Below are 19,920 nucleotides of genomic sequence, written 5' to 3' on the forward strand. Positions count from 1 at the left end.
GCGGGTCGTGGGCGGGGCCTGGAGGCGGAGCCGGCGCCGTCAGTAGTCGGCTGAGGACGGAGGCGGGGCTGGGCCTGGGAGGGGGCGGGGCCTGCGCTGGTCGGGTGGGCGGGGGAGGAGACACGGCCTAGCTCCCGAGTCGGGGCCGTTGGTTGGTGCGCGGCTGAGGGGTGTGGCGCGAGCAGCGTCGTTGGTTGGCCGGCAGCGGGCCGGGACGGGCATGGCCCTGCTGCTGTGCCTGGTGTGCCTGACGGCGGCGCTGGCCCAAGGCTGTCTGCACTGCCACAGCAACTTCTCCAAGAAGTTCTCCTTCTACCGCCAGCATGTGAACTTTAAGTCCTGGTGGGTGGGCGACATCCCCGTGTCAGGGGCGCTGCTCACCGACTGGAGCGACGACACGATGAAGGAGCTGCACCTGGCCATCCCCGCCGAGATCAGTGAGTGCCGGAGCCTAGCCCAGTCCCTACTACCCCGCAGCGAGACCCCCGGGCAGGCCGGTCACCTGGCTTCTCCTCCTGCCCGCAGCCCGGGAGAAGCTGGACCAAGTGGCGACAGCAGTGTACCAGATGATGGATCAGCTGTACCAGGGGAAAATGTACTTCCCCGGTAAGGGGCGCGAAACCGAGGCGGGCCCCCCCCCACCCCAGGACACCCCGCCCACCGCCTGAGCCTGACCTTCTCCTGCCTCGACTCCTCAGGGTATTTCCCCAACGAGCTGCGAAACATCTTCCGGGAGCAGGTGCACCTCATCCAGAACGCCATAATCGAAAGTGAGCAAATGAGGCTTCAGAAGAGGGAGGTGTTGCCCAGAGCCTCGGAGACCCACGGGGCTTGGCTGAGGCTGGAGTGATGTGAACAGGGCACCTGGCACCGGGCAGCTGGGGAGGAGGGCAGCTCTCCAGGGAGGGACCCAGCCCAGCACCTGAAGGATCAATGCCATCACCCCGCGGGGACCTCCCCTAAGTAGCCCCCAGAGGCGCTGGGAGTGTTGCCACCGCCCTCCCCTGAAGTTTGCTCCATCCCACGCTGGGGGTCAACCTGGGGACCCCTTCCCTCCGGGCCATGGACACATACATGAAAACCAGGTGAGCCTGGGCCCGAGTGGCGAGGGACAGGCCCTGAGGCTTTGGAGGGTTGGGAGGAGGCAGGACTGGGGACAAGGCTGGGCCTGGTAAGATGGTGCTGTCCTGCCCTCCCACAGGCCGCATCGACTGTCAGCACCACTGTGGTAAGCGAGGCTCTGTCCAGGCTGAGGGGCGCACCAGCAGCAGCTCGGGGACCTGGAGGCCGAGGGGAGCCCTGGCGGCTGTCGTGTGTTTCAGGCATCTTCCAGTACGAGACCATCTCCTGCAACAACTGCACAGACTCGCACGTCGCCTGCTTTGGCTATAACTGCGAGTAGGGCTCAGGCATCACACCCACCCGTGCCACGGCCCTGCTGTCCCTGGGGTCCCAGGCTCTCCTTGGAGGGGGCTCCCCGCCTTCTACCTGGCCCTCGTCATCGGGATAGGGCGGGGCCGGGGGTTCAGGCCACACCACTTCCAAGCCTGCGTCCCACAGGTCCTCGCAGCAGTGGGAGTCGGCTGTCCAGGGCCTCCTGAGCTACATGTGAGTGGGGTCCTCGGGTGGCAGCAAGCTCAAGTGGGCCTGGGAAGGAACACTGGCCACGGCCACTCGGCCTCCTGAGTCCAAACCCACTGTCTTTGTAGAAATAACTGGCACAAGTAAGTCCCCTCCTCAAACCGACACAGGCAGTGTGCGTATGTGAGCACCTCGTGGGTGAGTATGTGTGGGGCACAGGCTGGCTCCCTCAGCTCCCACGTCCTAGAGTGGCTCCTGAGGAGGTGGAACCTCAACCCAGCTCTGCGCAGGAGGCGGCTGCAGTCCCTTTCTCCCTCAAAGGTCTCCGGCCCTCAGCTGGAGGCGGGGCATCCTTCCTAAAGGGTCCCCATAGGGTCTGGTTCCACCCTGTCCCAGGTCTGTGGTCAGAGCCTGGGAGGGTTCCCTACGATGGTTAGGGGTGCCCCATGGAGGGGCTGACTACCCCACATTGCCTTTCAGACAGGATACGAGCATGAGGTAAGGCCGCCCTGACCTGGCCTTCAGGGGGAGGGGGTAAAGGAAGAGAGGAGGGGGGCTAGGGGGTCCTCTAGGTCAGTGGGGGCACCGCAGGTGGGGCTCTCCCTATACCTGGGACACCTGCTGGATGTCACCTCTGCAACCACACCCATGTGGTGCTTTCATGAACAAACCACGCTCCTCCTCCTTCTCCTGGCCTGGGACACACAGAGCCACCCCAGCCTTGTGAGTGACCCGGAGAAGGGAGGCCTCAGGAGAAGGGGTGCTCCTAAGCCAACACCAGCGTGCCGCGGCCCCCACACCCTTCTGAAATCCCAGGCACACGGGTGTCGTGGATGTGGCCACACATAGGACCACACGTCCCAGCTGGGAGGAGAGGGCTGGGGCCTCCAGGGAGGGAGGCAGGGGGTGGGGGACATGGAGAGCTGAGGCAGCCTCGTCTCCCCGCAGCCTGGTATCGCCGGCCTTAAGGTGTCTGGAGCCCCCACACCTGGCCAACCTGACCTTGGAAGATGCTGCCGAGTGTCTCAAGCAGCACTGACAGCAGCTGGGCCTGCCCCAGGGCAACGTGGGGGCGGGGACTCAGCTGGACAGCCCCCACCTGTCCCTCTGGAGCTGGGCTGCTGCTGCCTCAGGACCCCCCCTTCAACCCTGGACAGAGCTGAGCTGGCCAGGGCCGGGAGGGCGGGAGGGCGGGAATGGGGGTGGGTTGTGCGCAGCGTCAGCGCCTGGGCAGGTCCTCGGAGCTGCAGTATGTGATGATTAAAGTCTCTGATGTTTCTCTTTGCAGAAGCGTTCTTGTCGGGGCAGGGGGAAGCCTCTAGGGGCTGGAGGTGGGCTTCTGGGGAGGCCTAAAGTCCCAGACAAAGCAGGGCAGGTCCTGGCCTCGGGTCCACAGCCATGGGGGACCGACTCGGAGCCACACTCACGGGGCCTCAGGGAGTGTCCCTGGACTCCTAGGTGTGGGGCCATGGCCCACCTGAGCGCACATGGGTAGGCTCACACAAGCCCACAGAGCGCCTGGGTTCTTCCACCCAAAGCGAGGCCACAGCGTGGTTGAGACCAGGGCCAGCACTAGTGCATTTAGGTGTTGCAGTCACTTACATCAGACCTGAGCCAAGGAACGCAGGAACTGTGGGCTGTCTCATCTGTGGCAGTGACAGGCGTGGCATGATGGCCAGAGTCGGGGCCACGACTGCCTGACCCTGGCTGACGGGGCCTGACACACAGGAGAGAGGGAGTCGTGTTCCATCTGTGCAGTGGTGCAGCTCCAAGTCCCATTCTCACTCAGGCGACCTCAGCCCAGCGGTGTCCTTGCTTCCTGCCGGTCTCCTTGCTTCGAGCGTCCTTTTGCTCCGGCATTGGGGCGGCTGCAGGACACCAGCGAGAACATCCTCGAGCACACTGTTGCTGCCACCATGGGTCCCACGCACTGTCTTGTGGCTGCCTCAGGCTCCCGTCACGGGAGGGGCCCACGGGCACATTTGCTGAGGTCAGGAACGGTGTGTGGGAAGGTGACCAAGCGCCTCCCAGGCTCCGTGAGACATGGGAGCCACACACGTGTCGGGGGAGAACGTGGTAGTGGCCACTGGGGACAGTGTCAGGAGTGATGGCGCCGGGTCCTGGCTGTGAAGGATGCTTCTTTCGAGGCCGGCGAGTGTGTTTAGATAACAGGAAAGAGGCTCGCAGCAGGTACTTTCAAGGAATGGTTTTCTAGAAAGGACGCTGGTGTGGGCCGGGGCTGGGGTCCCGTCTGCTGCTCTGAGCCCTCTGCCACCCAACGCCCGCCACCACAGCCGTGTCTTGGGTTAGAGTGGACAGGGGCTTCCCTTCACTGACCCAGCGTCACCTTACTCGAGGCTCCCGTCTTCAAGGTGTAAGGCTGGTGTAAAGGAGGCAAATTCACCCAGGGGCGGGGTGGCTGCTCTTGCGCAGTTCTCAATTCTGGATCTGCCCCTGCCCCGGGGGGCTCCTGGGGAAGGGGAGGGAAAGCAGGCACCTGCTCCCCTGCACAGCCTTGAGTGGAGATGCTGGCGACCGAGGCCACCATGGGGTGGGGGATTCCCTGGCCTGTGACTGCCCGAGCCCCAGGTCTGGATGGTGCTGGGGACCGAGGCCACCTCCCCAAGGGCCCATGAGCTGAGGTGCAGAGGCTCCAATCCTGCAGCGCCGCATGACCCAGGCCAGGCAGAAGACCCATGTGGAAATGCCTGTTTTACAACTTTATTGGATCATCTTGACACAAAATCATGACAGCAGCGTGATATGTCTCTTTATGTGGGAATGTCGATAGCAAATAAATTCTTATGTAACACATCATACAATTTCAAATCCTAGAATCACTGCATGGGATTCTGTAATAGATTACATGCTAAAGTGACAGTTTTCATCAAAAGGAAAAGATAAAATGTCATTATCTCTGAAGAAGGCTCAGTCCTGTGCCCACGCTGGCCGTGGGAAGTGAGTGGAGTCTCCTTGACCTGCCTGGTGGGGGCTCTGCCTGTGAGGTGGCTCTCACGGGTCCTGCCCAAGGGCATTGGGCACACTCCTTCAACACAGGAGAACAGCCCAGGTCCGGTGCTTCCAGGCCCTGCCCGGGCCTTCCTAAGGGTGCTGGGAAGGACGTGGGGAAACCTTGGTGCGCACAGTGGCAAGCAGGGGATGTGACCCCACACCCCCACCCCAAACCCAAGCCTGCCGAGATGCACTTCTGCTGAGCAGGAAGAATGGTGGCAGAGAGGCCTCATCCCACCCCATCCATCGTTCTGACTGCAACCTCTCTTTGGCGTCCCTGGCCCCGCCCTGCCCACAGCCTGGCTGGCGCGTGGCCTGGGATCCCAGGACCCAGCCACCAGCCCACGAGCACACTGACGATGGACAACGCCTGGCAAGACCGCTTTCCCACTGTGGGTTCTGGGAGAGAAAACCTTGGCGACAGCGGCCCTTCCTTCCCCTCCCCCGGACGCCACCATCAGGACCTTTGGGTCAAAAGCAGGCGACCCCAGAGGAGGCCACGTCATCCCCGCCCTGTCCACCAAGTGCCCCTCACGTGGTGTCCATCGGGCCCTGGCCCAGGACAGGAGCCCCTGAAGCCACATTCAAGGACTCGGCCCCCAGCGCAGGGCAGGGCACAGACCCAGGTGGGGGAGTCCCTTGCTGGTTTGGGGACGAGAAGGGGACATCTTGCCAAAGAGAGCGGGAAGAGTCACAGTAAAAAAGGATGCTCAGATAATTCAACGCAACATATGACCTTGGCTGTGTACACGGCGGACAACATGGAGTTAAATTAACACTCAGGCTTGGGTACAGCACACACGACTGAGGGGAGGCGAGACCCGTCAGGGCTGCGGTCCCTGGGCACGTGCTCCGCGGGGTGGTGTGGGGCTCGCAGGCAGCTCTCAACACTTGGCGAGCGTCGCCTTCATCTCTTCTAACAAGTTGCTCAGTAGCGTGGAGTCACTGCACTTCCCGTCGACTGAGACAGAGTTCTCACCCTGTGTAAGGAAAAAGATTGAAATTTTTAAAAGTATGTGCAGGGGCCAGGCACGGTGGCTCAAGTCTGTAATCCTAGCATTTTGGGAGGCCAAGGTGGGTGGATCACCTGAGGTCAGGAGTTCAAAACCAGCCTGGTCAACATGGTAAAACCCTGTCTCTACTAAAAATACAAAAAATGGCCGGGCGCGGTGGCTCACGCCTGTAATCCCAGCACTTTAGGAGGCTGAGGTGGGCAGATCATGAGGTCAGGAGATCGAGACCATCCTGGCTAACACGGCGAAACCCCGTCTCTACTAAAAATACAAAAAATTAGCCGGGTGTGGTGGTGGGTGCCTGTAGTCCCAGCTACTTGGGAGGCTGAGGCAGGAGAATGGCGTGAACCCGGGAGGTGGACCTTGCAGTGAGCCGAGATCGTGCCACTGCACTCCAGCCTGGGTGACACAGCGAGACTCTGTCTCAAAAAAAAAAAAAAATTAAATAAATAAATAAATAAATAGAATAAAATAAAAATAAAACATTTGCTGGGCATGGTGGCAGGACACCTGTAATCTCAGCTACTTGGGAGGCTGAAGCAGGAGAATCTCTTGAACCCAGGGGGTGGGGGTTGCATGTGAGCTGAGATCATTCCACCACACTCCAGCCTGGGCAACAAGAGCAAAACTCCATCTCAAAAATAAATAAATAAAAGTACATGCAGGCCAGGCCGGGTGGCTCATGCCTGTGGTCCCAGCTATGCAGGAGGCTGAGGTGGGAGGATCACTTGAGCCCAGGAGGTTGAAGTTGCAGTGAGCCGTGTTTGCACCACTGCACTCCAGCCTGGGCGATAAGAGTGAGATCCTACCTCAAAAAAATTAAAAAACAAACAAACAAAAAAAACACTATGTGCAAATATTGCCTCGCAGCTTTATGTGTTGTCCTTTTAATTTTGCAAATTTGCTAATTATTAAAAAAAAAATGGGAAGGGCTCGGGTGAGGGAGCGGCCTACGGCACCTGGGTGTTCCGTGGGAGGGGCTCCGGCCTACACAGAACTGGGAGCCGGCACCTGAGGGCCCTGAGGCAGCCAGAGGCAGCCGGGGACGAAGACCAGAATCCGAAGAGCTCCTGAGCTAGCAGACAGTTGAGCACTGTCTGTCCTTCCGCCCTCCTGCCACTGGGCCCCAGAAGTGACTGTGGAAGAAGCCAGCGGAGTGGGGTAACCAGAGCCCCCAGAGAGGGAGGTGTGTGGGGAAAGCCACCCCATGAAGCTGCTCACGATCTCCTAGGCTCACCCCATGCTGCGGATCCCGTCCCAAAGAGCAACTGAAGGCACTGAGTCCAGAGGCCGCTGCCGGGTCCCAAGGCCAGGGACAAGAGGCAGCACTGAGAGGAGAGGCTGGGCAGGTGGTGATGCGCTTGGGGCCACAGTCCCCAGAAGGCAGGGGGGACTTGCAGCTGGGACCTGACCACCCATGTCCTCCACAGGATGGAACAAGGCCCAGAGGCTCACAGCACTCCACGGAAAACGACCAGGAGAATCCATTCATACAGAGAGGCCCTCGGCAGACCCCAGTGCCAAGACCCCAGCGCCAGGGCACCAACACCAAGACACCAGTGCTAAGGCACTAACGGCAAGGCCGTTGGTAGACCCCAATGCCAAGATCACATCACCCAGATGCCAACACCAAGGCACCAATGCCAAGGCCATCAGCAGACCAAACACCAAGACACCAACAACCAGACCCTAATGCTGAAGCACCAATGCCAAGACCCCAGCGCCAAGAAGACCCCAACACCAAGGCTGTGAGCAGACACCAACACCAAGACACCAACACCCAGACCCCAATGCCAAGGCACCAACTCCAAGACGCCAACACCCAGACCCCAATGCCAAGACACTAACGCCCAGACCCCAACACCCAGACTCCAACACCCAGACCCCAATGCCGAGACCCCAACACCAAGACACCAACACCCAGACCCCAACACCGAGATGCCAACACCCAGACCCCAACACTGAGAGCCCAACGCCAAGACACCAACACCCAGACCCCAACACCAAGACTCCAACACCCAGACCCCAATGCCGAGACCCCAACACCCAGACCCCAACGCCGAGACCCCAATGCCAAGACACCAACACCCAGACCCCAACACCGAGACGCCAACACCCAGACCCCAACACCAAGGCACCAACTCCAAGACGCCAACACCCAGACCCCAACGCCAAGATACCAATGCCCAGACCCCAACACCCAGACGCCAACACCCAGACTCCAACGCCAAGACACCAACGCCCAGACCCCAACACCAAGACACCGACGCCCAGACCCCAACACCAAGGCACCGACGCCCAGACCCCAACACCCAGACTCCAATACCAAGACACCAACGCCCAGATGCCAACACCAAGACCCCAACACCAAGACACCAATGCCAAGACACCAACGCCCAGACCCCAATGCTGAGACACCAACACCCAGACCCCAACACCAAGGCACCAACGCCAAAACACCAACGCCCAGACTCCAACGCCAAGACACCAACACCCAGACCCCAACGCCAAGACACCAATGCCCAGACCCCAATGCCGAGACACCAACACCCAGACCCCAACGCCAAGGCCATTGGCAGAAACCAACACAAAGACCCCAATGCGCAGACCCCAACACCAAGGCCATCAGCGTACCAAGGTGGATGGACACTAGGACTCTCTGACACAAGTGTTTTTTTCTTTTTTTTTTGGAGTCTCACTCTGTTGCCCAGGCTAGAGTGCAGCGGCACAATCAGGGCTCACCGTAGCCTTGAACTCCTGAGCTCAAGAGATCCTCCCACCCCAGCCTCCCAAGCAGCAGGGACTATAGGCTCACTGTACTAATTTCTTAGTACTGGCTAATTTTTTAAATTTTTTGTAGACCTGGGGTCTTGCCATGTTCCCAGGCTGGTCTCGACCTCCAGGGCTCAAGCAATCCTCCTGCCTCAGCCTCCCAAGTAGCTGGGACCACAGTCACACACCACCGTGCCCAGCTGGCCTAAGCTTTAAAGTAGCTGTTAGGAAAATGCTCCAACAGATCACCAGGGCATCAGCAAAGACATGGAAGATACAAGAAGGGCCCAGTGGGAATTTCAGACCTGAAAAATAGACCCTCCCTGCGTGGGCTCAACGGCAGAACAGCTAGGACGAGGCAGAGTGGTGAGCTTGGCGGGAGAGCAACAGCCATGAACCCATCTGAACATGGCCTCGGGGACGTGAGGGGCAGCAGCCCAGGCTGGGGAGGTGTTGGGAGCAGGCCCCCAAAAATCTGGCCATAAACTGACCCCAAAACTGGCCATAAACAAAATCTCTGCAGCACTGTGACATGTTCATAATGGCCCTAACGCCCACGCTGGAAGGTTGTGGGTTTACAGGAATGAGGGCAAGGAACACCTGGCTGGCCCAGGGCAGAAAACCACTTAAAGGCATTCTTAAGCCACAAATAGCATGAGCGAGCTATGTCTTAAGGGCGTGTTCCTGCTGCAGTTAACTAGCCCAACCTATTCCTTTAATTCGGCCCATCCATTCGTTTCCCATAAGGGATACTTTTAGTTAATTTAGTATCTATAGAAACAATGCTAATGACTGGCTTGCTGTTAATAAATATGTGGGTAAATCTCTGTTCAGGGCTCTCAGCTCTGAAGACTGTGAGATCCCTGATTTCCTACTTCACACCTCTGTATTTCTGTGTGTGTGTCTTTAATTCCTCTAGCGCCACTGGGTTAGGGTCTCCCTGACCGAGCTGGTCTGGGCAGGGAGGAAGCGTGCAGCACCCAAAAAGCAGCAACAGATCAGCTCCAGCCGCCTCAGGCCCAGCAGAATGGCTGCCTTCAGCCGGGCGCAGGGGCTCATGCCTCTAATACCAGCACTTTGGGAGTCTGAGGCAGGCGGATCAGGAGTTTGAGACCAGCCTGACCAACATGGTGAAACCCCGGAAACCCCAGAAACCCCGTCTCTACTAAAGAGACAAAAAGATTATCCAGGCGTGGTGGTGGGCACCTGTAATCCCAGCTACTCAGGAGGCTGAGGCAGCAGAATCGCTTGAACCCGGGAGGAGCTTGCAGTGAGCTGAGATCGCACCACTGCACTCCAGCCTGGGCAACAGAGCGACACTCCATCTCAAAAAAAAAGAATGGCTGCTGTCAGCACGACGACGACAGGTGAAGAAACAGGGCCTCCTGCACTGCGGCAGGCGGGAAACACAGTGCAGCACTGGGGAAGACAGTCTGGCAGCTCCTCAAAACCTCAAACATGGAATTACCACAGGACCCAGCAATCACACTCCCGGGTGTATATTCAAAACAAATGGGCTCACTACTCATCTCAGCACTTTGGGAGGCCAAGGCAGGCAGATCAGCTGAGGTCAGGAGTTCCAGATCAGTCTGGCCAACCTGGCAAAACCCCATCTCTACTAAAAATACAAAAATTAGTGGGGTGAAGTGGCACGTGCCTGTAATCCCAGCTACTAAGGAGGCTGACGCAGGAGAATTGCTTGAACCTGGGAGGCGGAGGTTGTGGTGAGCCCTTGGCTCCACTACTCTAGCCTGGGCAACAGAACAAGACTCTGTTTCCAAAACAAATACAAAAACAAAAAAAAAAATAAAAAAAACAAAAGTACTGAAGGCAGGGACTCCAACAGTTATTTGTTTAACAACAATGTTGATAGCAGCACAATTCACAACAGCCAGAAGGTGGGAGCAGCGATGGATGAGTGGACACACAGCATGGTCCATCTGCACAACAAAATATGATTCTGCTGTGAAAAGGAAGGGAATCCTGACAGAGGCTGCAATGTGGATGCACCTTGAGGACATGAGGCGGAGTAAGAGAAGCCAGACACAGGAGGATACATTCTGTGTGGTTCCACTCCTAGGAGGTCCCTAGAGTCATCAGATTCACAAAGACACAAAGTAGGATACGGGGTGCCAGGGGCTGGGGAGGTAACGGGTAGTGTTTCATGGGAGGCAGTGAACCAGGAGAAAACTGGAACATTAAGAATGAAAAGAACAGCAATGACAGGCCGGGCGCAGTGGCTCACACCTGTAATCCCAGCACTTTGGGAGGCCGAGGCAGACGGATCACGAGGTCAGAAGATTGAGACCATCCTGGCTAACATGGTGAAACCGTGTCTCTACTAAAAATACAAAAAATTAGCCGGGCGTGGTGGCGGGCGCCTGTAGTCCCAGCTACTGGGGAGGCTGAGGCAGAATGACATGAACCCGGGAGGCGGAGCTTGCAGTGAGCCGAGATTGCGCCACTGCAGTCCAGCCTGGGCGACAGAGCGAGACTCCGTCTCAAAAAAAAAAAAAAAAAAAAAAAAAAAAAAAGAAAAGAAAAGTGCAGTAAAATGGATAAACCTCTACCCAGGAGAACCAGGAAAAAAGAGACACAAACCATGACCATCAGAACTGAAAGCGACCCAGTATCATTACAAGGAGCAGCGAGAATACGGCACGCACCGCTACACACATCAACTCAGTGACTGATGATTCATTACCCTAATTCTTTGAAAAGTACAAAACTACCAAACTCACCCAAGATGAACAGTAACTTGGGGATTCCTACAACTGTTGAAACAAAAAACTGAGTTTGTAGCTAAAAGCCTGCAGAAAAGGAACTTCCCAGGCCCGATGGTTTTCTGGTGAATTCTGTATACACATTTCTTTCTAAGGAAAAATGCCACTCATCACACACAGTCTGTCCCAAAACAGAGAGGACACACTCTCCTGCGCGTCTGATGAAGCCACTGGATGACAAAACCAAAGAAGGCACCAGAAAAGAAAACTAAAGACCCAACTCTTCATATATAGACACGAAAGCCCTCAACAAAATATTCACACACTGCGTTCGGCAGTCGACACACTGCGAAGACAACCACCCTGCAGTACTCAGGAGAGGGAGGCCCGGAGCGGAGGGAGCAAGGAGTCATTCTAGAAGCGCAGCAGTGAGGTGGAGAGTCCGACCCCAGGGGCCTTGGCTGCCTTGTGCACGGGGATGGGGTGGGGGCAGGAATGCAGTGGGAGTGGGGCCCCTGGAGCCATGTGTCAGCCTGGGATGAGCAGTGCAGCAGGAGGCGGAAGCCCCGTCTTGCTGAGGGACAGTCTGCGCTGCTGAGTGGGGCTGGCACAGGTGAGGGGCTCATGGCTGCAGTGCTGCCATCACTGTCCTTGAGCCCTCTAAGTCCCAAAGCTCACCCCTGGGGATGAAGGCCTGGGCATGACCCCAGGAGAGGCAGCAGGAACCAGGGTGTGCACAGCAGCCCGAGGCTCACCTTTTTCACCAGGAGGCAGACGTGGTGGCCCTGGATGGAGCGGCTGTACATGGAGGCGCAGGAGTCCACTCGCTCCACAACTGCAACAGAGTGGGCGGTGTTAGGCTTCCTGGACACTGCATGGCTGCACCCCACCCCCAGAGCAGGGGCCACCTTCCTGGGCTGCCCTTGGCCACAGCTTCAGGATGCCTGTAGGAGCAGGGTGTGGCCCTAGGAGGCCTGGGGTGTGGGGAATGCAGCCCCCACACCACCTCCCAGGCCTTGGGGCCACCAGCCACCTGGGATCCCAAAGGGTGTGAGTTTGGGAGGGCCACAGGCCCTGCTCCAACAGGAAGGGACAGCTGCCGCGTGCGTGAAAGCCCCGTGCAATCCATCAACCCCTCACTCTCCTTACCGGAAAAATGGTGGTGAAAACAGATCTTCGCCAGAAGATTCTGGAAGGACATCTGAATGCCATCAACTTTGATTGAGCTCATGCTCAAGTCCCCAGACTCCAGCAACTTAGCAAAGGCGTCACTGTGGGAGGGACAGGGAGGCTGACTGCGGTGGGGCCGGGATCCTCAGGCTCCCTGGCACAGAAGCCAACAAAACCTGCCACATATGCTGCGCCTGGACACCCTCCCGTGTGTCTGGGCTGGGAGGTCTTGGGGGTCCTGGAAGATGTGGCTTATTTTCATGTGTGGAAGCCCTCACACCCAGAAACTGACAATGACTTGTCTTTAAAGAGGTCACAGAGGTGCCTGAAGCCATGGGATGGGCCCTCCTCCGACAAGAATGGATGTCCTGTAGGAAGGGACTAGGCGGGATAGGCTAGGATGCAGGCACGCAGAGCCCTGTGAGGACTCAGGGGACAGGGTGTGCCGCATGCCAAGCTGTGCCGAGGAGGAGCCTCAGGAGGAGCCCGCCCTGCTGGCTCCTTGGTCTCACCCCTCCAGCCTTCAGAATTTCCAGGAGCCAGGGCCTCTATGGGTGACGCTGCCTGGCCTGTGGCTTCAACTACACAGCCCCAGCTGGCACAGACACCAGGCAGCCTGACCTGCACCAGCCACGAGCCATCGCCTCCAAATCTGTCTCTAAAGTTCTGCCCAGAAGCCTCAGTCCCCAGGGCACAGGTGTCTGCAAGGTAGAGGGGAGGAGGAAGGGGTTCGGGGACACAGGGGAGTGGGCCTGGGCCCCACCTGTAGCAGGGAGTCGTGATCAAGTAGGAGCTGCAGCTGAAGTGCAGCCTGAAGTCCAGCTTCTCGTGGGTCGCACCCTCGTCATTCTGCAGTGGAGTGAAGGTGGTGCAGTTGAGGGGGGAGTCGGGCCCAGCTCAGGGCTCAGGGCTCCCCAGGCAGGTGGCCCACTTCCCCTAGGGACACCTGGACACCCACTGAGATGGGGCAGGAGGAGCCCCTGCCTGCAGAGTCAGCTCCCCAACACCGAGTGGAGCCCTGCATACCTTGGCAATGAAGGACAGGGTCCCCTTGAGCTTCTGCGCCATGACGATGCTCTGGATGGTGAACACATACTGGGCTTCGTTGGAGACGCCTGGCGGGGGCGAGAGGGAGTGGGGCCTGAGATGCAGTGGGGGCTCAGCATGGGTGGGGCCTCCAGGTCTGTCCTCAGCCCCAAGTCCTCTGTGGCTGATTAGGAAACTGAGCTCAGCCCCCAAGAGAGCACCAGGGGACAGGAGCAGAAACAAGAGGCTACTGGTGTCCCTAATTTGGCCTGGACTTGGTCCTATCCCTGTTTCAGAGGGCAGACTTGGCCACTGGAACCGTGGAACCCAGGAAGGCCCCAGAATCCAGCCCCCAGCCCAACCCCTGGGACTCTAGCCAGGTCCATCTCAGAGAGCTGTGGTGAGACCCCGACACTCAGGAGGTACTGAGGTGCAGCCTGGGGACCAAGGGGACGTGGGGAGGAAGCAACAAGAACCAGCGGATCTGGGCAGTCACCAGCTGCCACTGCGCTCCCACAGTCCCCGGGAGAGGCCGTGAGTGGGGCAGGGCTCACCTGGGGGCAGCTGGAAAGGCACGGGGACGCCATCGTGGACAGAGGAGCCCTGCGGCCGGGCCATCCTGGCATTGAGTGAGTCCAGCACGCTGAGCTCCATGCCCTTGAGGATGCTGCTGCTCCTGTTCTCCAGCACGATGGACACGGTGACCTGGCTGTCCTCCTGCAGACTGCCCCGGATGTCACAGGTCTGCAGGGCATGGCCAGTGTTAGGGCAGGCGGGCCCGCCACAGGGAACAGGCACAGCCACCTGTCTCTTAATGACCATAGAGGCAGCAGGGGTCCCACAGGCACAGGAAGGCACGGAGAGGGGCGCCCCTCAGCCGCAGCCCGAGCGCCTCCTATGACTGCTCTTTGAGTGCATGGCGGGGACCCTCCTGCCAGCCCAAGTCTCAGGGCATGTCTCCAACCTTACCCCAAGCCAGAGGCGCTGCCCAAGCAATGCCCCTGCCAGGGATCACAGGCCCTGGGTATACCAACATCCGAGAGCTGTGGGGGCTGCCCGGGTTCTGTGCAATCCCATGCCAAAGAGTGTGGGCTGGCCCACCCTGCCCCAGGGAGCGGCTGCCACTCACCATTTTAACATAGGAATTTTCAGCGAGGAGGGAGTAGCTGGACTCAGGCTGGAAACAGAAAAGGCGCATCAGCCTTGGGGGCCCCGAGCTCCGTCACAACGAAGACTCCAGTGCGGCCCAATACCCCAGGTCGAATGCCACAACTCAAAGAATGCTTGGGGCAAAGGGCTTCAAAGGGGTCGATGAGGGATCCCCGGCTCCCAGGACCACACAGCCCACCACGGGGGTGCCTAATGTGGGGCTGCGGGCCTAGGGCCAGGCCCCTGCCCCCGCCAGGCTCAGCTTCTTCTCGAATCTGCTCAGTTCTCTCCCACATGGAGGCTGCAGGACTGGGGAGCAGCCCGCAGCCCGCCAGGAACCCTGGCGCGGGGCGGGGGCGCTGAAGTACCCCTCACCGGGAGCTGCTCCTCCTCTGGCGCGCCGTTCTGCACCGGCTTCCCCGCTGCCTCCTCGCTGCCTGAAGGCTGCTTCTTGGATTTCTTCTTGCCTTTCGTCCGCTCCTCCTTCTCCTTCCTGTGCTTCTTCTTCTTATGCTTGGGAGATTTCTGGAGCAAGAGAAGGCTCAGGTTCAGTTCCCAGGCTGCTCCAGCGTGCCCCCATCACAGTGCGAGGTCAGGGCCACAGGCCGGGCTGCTCAGGCTGAGGGTCCCACGTGCCTGGGTAGGATGGCAGGACCAGCCACGCCTCAGGCCTACCGGGACGAGCTCAGGCCAGACCCGGCCCAGCAGAGGCTGGGGCCGTCTCTGGTTGGCGGCAAGCGCCAAAGCACCTCAGGGAACAGTCCCCACCGACCAGGGAGCCATGCAGGGCAAACCAGTGAGGACACCACCCTTGACGCAGCAACCCCATGCCCATGTGCACATCCGAGAGGGAACACACACATCCATGCACACTGTGCAAATGTTCAAAGCAGCACACTGTGTCACCACAAAGGGGAAGCGGCCCAAGTGGCTATCAACAGATGAGTGGGTCAGCACAGTGTGGCCCATCCGCGGAGGAACGGGGTCAGCAGAGGGTGGCCTGTCCACGCACTGGAACATGACCCGGCCACAAACAGGAACCAGGCTCTGACCCAAGCCATAGTGTGGATGCACCTTGAGGACATCACACTCAGTGAGACACCACACACAAAAGACCACACAGTGTGCGACCCTATTTCTATGAAACGTCCAGGACACTGATCCACAGAGGCAGGAAGGAAATGCATGGGGGCCAGGGTGGGGAAGGGAATGAGAAGTAACGGCTGGTGGGAATGGAGCTTCTTTAGGGGTCGTGGAAAATTCTGGAACTAGACAGAGGTGATGACGGTTGCACAACGCTATGAATACACGGAAAACCACTGGATACATACTTCAAATAAATAAACTCTGTTAGACTTATGGACCATGTGTGAAAAAGGAGGTTATTAAAAAACAAAAGACCACAACCACAACAAAAGGCCTGTGACAACGCCAATGCAAAGGCGAGAGCAGGGCTGCCCTGGGACCTGGGTGGCGGAAGCTGTGTCCGGCCCCACGTTGGGATGCTGGGGCTCATGCAGCCCTCCACAGCCCCCAGGGGAGTGACAGCCTCACCTTGTCCTGGTCTTGGCCCTCAGCGTCGTCCTCCTCGCCCTGCGCCTCTGTCTTGGCGTCCTCACACTCGTCCTTCAGGGTAGTGGCAGCGTTCACACTGAGCTCCTCCTGCAGGGAGCCAGGGCTTGGGGCTCACGCTGGGCAATGAGGGGCCCCACTCCACTGCACCCCAGACAGCCTCCATGCCACACATCCTCAGCTCACCCTCAAGCCCGCCTAAGAGGCCACAGTGCCCTCCGAGTGACAGGGAGCCTGTGGGCACAGAGGCCCTGGCTGTCCTCCCCTTCCCCTGGCCCCTGCTTGGCTCACTGGGACCCGGGAGCGTGACCCCGGCTCCACTCCGTGCTGGGTCCCACAGGTGCACGGTGCTGACCACGAGAGCACAGGGCCTCAGGAGACCCAGGGCTCTTCCCTGAGTGCCAGGTATGACCTCTGGAGACACCGAGGCTGGCACTGGCCAGCTACCAGTCTCTTACCGTGGATGGAACGGGGGCGGGGGCGGGGGCGGGGGCAGGCGGTGGGGTGGTAGACAGCCAGAAGTCCAGGTCCTCAGCCTGAAACCACAAGACAGGTTGTCAGCAAACGCAGTGCATGGTCCTGGGAAGAGGGGCCGGGGACAGCAGGGCCAAGGAGGCCCCAGCTGCCCTCACTGCCCTCAGGGTCCTGGACTAGCTGGGCCTTGCAGAGCCTGGGAATCCAGGAGCTGATGGCGATGTCCTCAATCAGCCCTGCTGGCTCTGGCTTTTGCTGCCAGAAGAGGGCCAGGGACAAATCTGTGGGTGGGTGTGTGCCGCTCCAGCAGTCAGAAGGCCCGTGGCAGTCCATATGTCTGCCTGAGCCACCTGACGTGGGTGTGGACAGGCCCCCAGGCCCTGCAAACACGCGCTCTTTTGAAAAACCCATTTCTTTCTCTATGTGAAAATCTGCACACAGACACTGCAGAAACGGTTCTAGAGCTGCACGTGAGGGTGGCATCTGGACCATGCCGAGCTCTGACCATGTCCCCCCAACACAGGTGAGGACACGGCTCGCCCATGGGATCGTTGGGTCCTCCTCAGTCTCCCCTGACACAAGTGCACAGCCAGCTCCCCTCAGAATCCACACATCCTCACTCCGCCGGGGCCCAGGGCGAGGCGGCCTGACTCAGACTCACAGCCATTGCCCCTGAGCTCACCACTGTGTCCTGGGAGTTCAGGGCAAGGGAGGAGAATGGAGAAGGCCGCCGCCCTGGGCACTAGCCTTACCTTTTTCTCCTTCTCCTTCTTCTTCTCCTTGTCTCTCTCTTTCTCTTTGTGCTTTTTCTCTTTCTTCTTGGGTTTCTTCCTTTTCTTTTCTACCACGGGAACGTCCTTCTCGGGGGATTTTGAGGTCTCGGCGTTTCTGTGTTTTTGAATAGGCAGCTTCTCGCTGTCGGCTAAGGGCCTGGAAGAGGAATGACCAGGCCATACATCAGCACCACTGGCCACCCCCCAGGACCACTCAGTACATGCCGTGTCCAAGCATGTGGCAGCGCGGGAGCTGCTCCTCCAGCCCCGGCCCCAGCCATGGCCCAACACAGATCCGCCCAACACGGCCTGCTGGAGGCTCTCATGGAAGGGTCTGCGGTGGCCACACCCTGCTCTGTCAAGGCATGGAGACCTCCCGAGCACCCCAGGCCTGGAGACTTCAGAGCCCACACTTAGAGTCTTGGTTGGGAGGGCCAGCCAAGAGCAGTGCAGTGAGGACGTGGTCTGGGGAAAGCCCGCCTGCACCCCACCCCAGCCTGCCCACCCTGCAGAGCCCAGCCCCGCCCACACCCCACCCCAACCTGCCCACCCTGCAGAGCCCGGCCCCGCCCACACCCCACCCCAGCCCCGCCCACCCTGCAGAGCCTGGCCCCGCCCACACCCCACCCCCGCCCACCCTGCAGAGCCCGGCCCCGCCCACACCCCACCCCAGCCTGCCCACCCTGCAGAGCCCGGCCCCGCCCACACCCCACCCCAGCCTGCCCACCCTGCAGAGCCCGGCCCCACCCGGGAGGGAGGACCAGAGGAAGAGAAGCAACCACATGTGGCCTCCACCCTCACTCTGAACCCACGAGGACTCACTTATCCAGGTCAATGTCCAGAGCCCTGTAGGGGTCGTTGGGGTCTTTGTCATCCTCGTCGCTGGGCAAAGCGTTCTGACAGGAAGAGAGGAACCCCATCAGTGGAACCCGCCCTTGTGGCCTGGTGGAACGCCATCTATCTGGGACGCGGTGGGACTGCCTGAGACAACCACGGCCACGCCCATGCGGGCCACACACACAGGTGGGCAGTGACGTGGCTCCACCAGAGGCTCCGCTCAGCGTCTAGGCACTAAGGGCGGCTAGGCCCCAGGACACAGCCAACCAGCATCTGGCCTCTGAAGCTGCTGGCCCCAGGGCGGGTGTGTGGGGACGTGTGCTCGAGGACAGAGAGGCCTCTCCTCCTATGCTCTCTGGGGTGGGGCCTCATCCCAGCCACCAAGGAAGACCATGGGGAGAGGCCATTGTGCATGGCCCCAGGACACACACATGCGGAAAGATAGACATCCCCAGGCCGGGCCCTCCAGTGAGGCTGACCTCAGGCATCTCCTCTGTGACGATGTCCACCTGCTGGGCAGGGGCGATATCCTCGTCGCTCTCCGTGGGCAGCGAGCTGTGGCGGCGCTTGCCCTTCTTCTCCTTCTCCTTCCTCTTTTTCCTCCTCTTGTCCTTCTCCAGCTTCTGCCGGTGCCGCCGCTCCTCCTCCAGCTTCACGTACTGGTCCGACATGGGCAGCCCTGCGAGCCAGCAGCAAGCAGGCACTCAGCACCGCGCCCCAGGGGCTCACGGGGAGGGCAGCAGGAGCGACCCACGGCCCACGTGACAAACGTGGCGCTGACACACTGGAGACACTTGCCTGGAACCTTCAACGGGACGGAGAGGTCAATCTGCACCACAGGAATGTGCTCCACGCCCGGGGTGTCCTGGTACCGCTGCAAATGCAACATCCAGGTGTTACCGGTGCACTGAGGGGTGACACACATGCAGGACAAGCCTCGGGGATGCAGGGAGTGTGACGCGGCCCCAGCATCCTAAGGAGCCGGGGTCCTGCCAGAGCGCGAGGAGCGCCGTGAGTGAGCGCATCCCGAGGAGCCGACTCTTACAGTGAGGACTGGAAAGCTTGTCACACGAGCGACCCCGCAGGGCTATGAGCAGGGAGAAGCAAATCCTTGTCCACTTTTTCTACCTGAATATTCTGTTTTCTCCTCAAATGAGAAAAGTAATGCGGCCTTAAGCCCAGAGTGAGGCAGCAGGTTGCCCACGACCGTGGGGTCAGGGCTGGACAGCAGCTGGGCTGCCAGGCGCACAGAACAGGGCCCCCCGGCTGGAGGCTCGAATGAATGGGGCCCACAGGGAGGCGCCCGCCCCTCAAAGGCTCCGCACAGTCACTGTGTAGCCCCAGCTCCATTCCCAGGATCTTTCTGAGGGAACCCGAAACTCAGATGGACGCCGCGGGGCTCGGGTGGTGAGAGTAGAGGGTGTTGAGGGACAGGCACCCGGGGACGGGCCTCACCTTCTGTGGCGACGGTGAGCTCTTGATGTAGAAGGGGTTGTTGGCCTGCTCCTGCTTCCGGGCCTCTCGGCGCTGCGGGACACGGCTTGGCATGAGCCCGAGAGAAGTGGACAGGATAGCCCTCTGTGGACGTCCACCACCAGCCACCTAGCCGGGGAAGGCTGGATCTCTGGCTATTTTCACTACTGAGCTTTTAGTAACAGGGAAACCAAGGCTCGCAATTGGGAAGAGCATGTATTGGGGAAAAGGAATTGCTAACCCTCTGGGAGGCAGGGACGCCCATGCCTCCACTGCCAGGGTCAGGACCAGGACCCACGGAGGCCACTGACCTGCCTCAAAGACTTCCTGGGACAGGAGGGAGGA

The 19,920-nt window shown here is 59.5% G+C and overlaps 2 protein-coding genes across 5 annotated transcripts in view; one reads left to right on the forward strand and one right to left on the reverse strand.

The window, feature by feature from the left end:
• The first annotated feature begins 78 nt into the window (after positions 1-78).
• IZUMO4 (IZUMO family member 4) lies at positions 79-2,864 on the forward strand. 3 transcript variants are annotated; one of them, XM_009252566.2, is made up of 10 exons: positions 126-437; positions 526-606; positions 699-770; positions 1,202-1,228; positions 1,323-1,398; positions 1,561-1,608; positions 1,710-1,724; positions 2,062-2,079; positions 2,251-2,304; positions 2,530-2,864. In XM_009252566.2, the coding sequence occupies exons 1-10, from the start codon at positions 221-223 to the stop codon at positions 2,618-2,620; spliced, it is 699 nt and encodes a 232-aa protein (XP_009250841.1). In that variant the 5' UTR covers positions 126-220; the 3' UTR covers positions 2,621-2,864. The 3 variants fall into 3 exon arrangements, 2 of the variants coding, with proteins under 2 accessions (XP_054395252.1, XP_009250841.1); XR_008516320.2 differs by lacking the exons at positions 2,062-2,079; positions 2,251-2,304 and having other exon boundaries at positions 79-437; positions 1,710-1,779; positions 2,530-2,734; XM_054539277.1 differs by lacking the exons at positions 1,710-1,724; positions 2,062-2,079; positions 2,251-2,304 and having other exon boundaries at positions 86-437; positions 2,503-2,864.
• Positions 2,865-4,286: 1,422 nt separating this feature from the next.
• AP3D1 (adaptor related protein complex 3 subunit delta 1) overlaps positions 4,287-19,920 on the reverse strand; it is a 50,209-nt gene continuing 34,575 nt past the window's right edge. For both annotated transcript variants that reach the window (XM_024237253.3, XM_054539275.2), the window contains 15 exons: positions 19,558-19,629; positions 18,901-18,976; positions 18,582-18,781; positions 18,088-18,161; positions 17,245-17,422; positions 16,477-16,554; positions 16,001-16,108; positions 14,822-14,971; positions 14,427-14,474; positions 13,852-14,041; positions 13,298-13,386; positions 13,035-13,120; positions 12,251-12,372; positions 11,857-11,936; positions 4,287-5,573 (listed from right to left, as the gene is read on the reverse strand). In XM_024237253.3, coding sequence (XP_024093021.3) covers positions 5,478-5,573; positions 11,857-11,936; positions 12,251-12,372; positions 13,035-13,120; positions 13,298-13,386; positions 13,852-14,041; positions 14,427-14,474; positions 14,822-14,971; positions 16,001-16,108; positions 16,477-16,554; positions 17,245-17,422; positions 18,088-18,161; positions 18,582-18,781; positions 18,901-18,976; positions 19,558-19,629 — 1,647 coding nt within the window. In that variant the 3' untranslated portion in view covers positions 4,287-5,477. The remainder of the gene's footprint in view (positions 5,574-11,856; positions 11,937-12,250; positions 12,373-13,034; positions 13,121-13,297; positions 13,387-13,851; positions 14,042-14,426; positions 14,475-14,821; positions 14,972-16,000; positions 16,109-16,476; positions 16,555-17,244; positions 17,423-18,087; positions 18,162-18,581; positions 18,782-18,900; positions 18,977-19,557; positions 19,630-19,920) is intronic.

The sequence above is a fragment of the Pongo abelii genome, chromosome 20, assembly GCF_028885655.2.
Source record: "Pongo abelii isolate AG06213 chromosome 20, NHGRI_mPonAbe1-v2.0_pri, whole genome shotgun sequence".
Lineage (NCBI taxonomy): Eukaryota > Metazoa > Chordata > Mammalia > Primates > Hominidae > Pongo > Pongo abelii.

Coding starts and splice junctions, on each gene's coding strand:
- IZUMO4 (XM_009252566.2), top strand. CDS start 221: ATGGCCCTGCTGCTGTGCCTGGTGTGCCTGACGGCGGCGCTGGCCCAA. Junction 1,399..1,560: donor TGCTTTGGCTATAACTGCGA/GTAGGGCTCAGG, acceptor TGCGTCCCACAG/GTCCTCGCAGCAGTGGGAGT. Junction 2,305..2,529: donor CACAGAGCCACCCCAGCCTT/GTGAGTGACCCG, acceptor GTCTCCCCGCAG/CCTGGTATCGCCGGCCTTAA.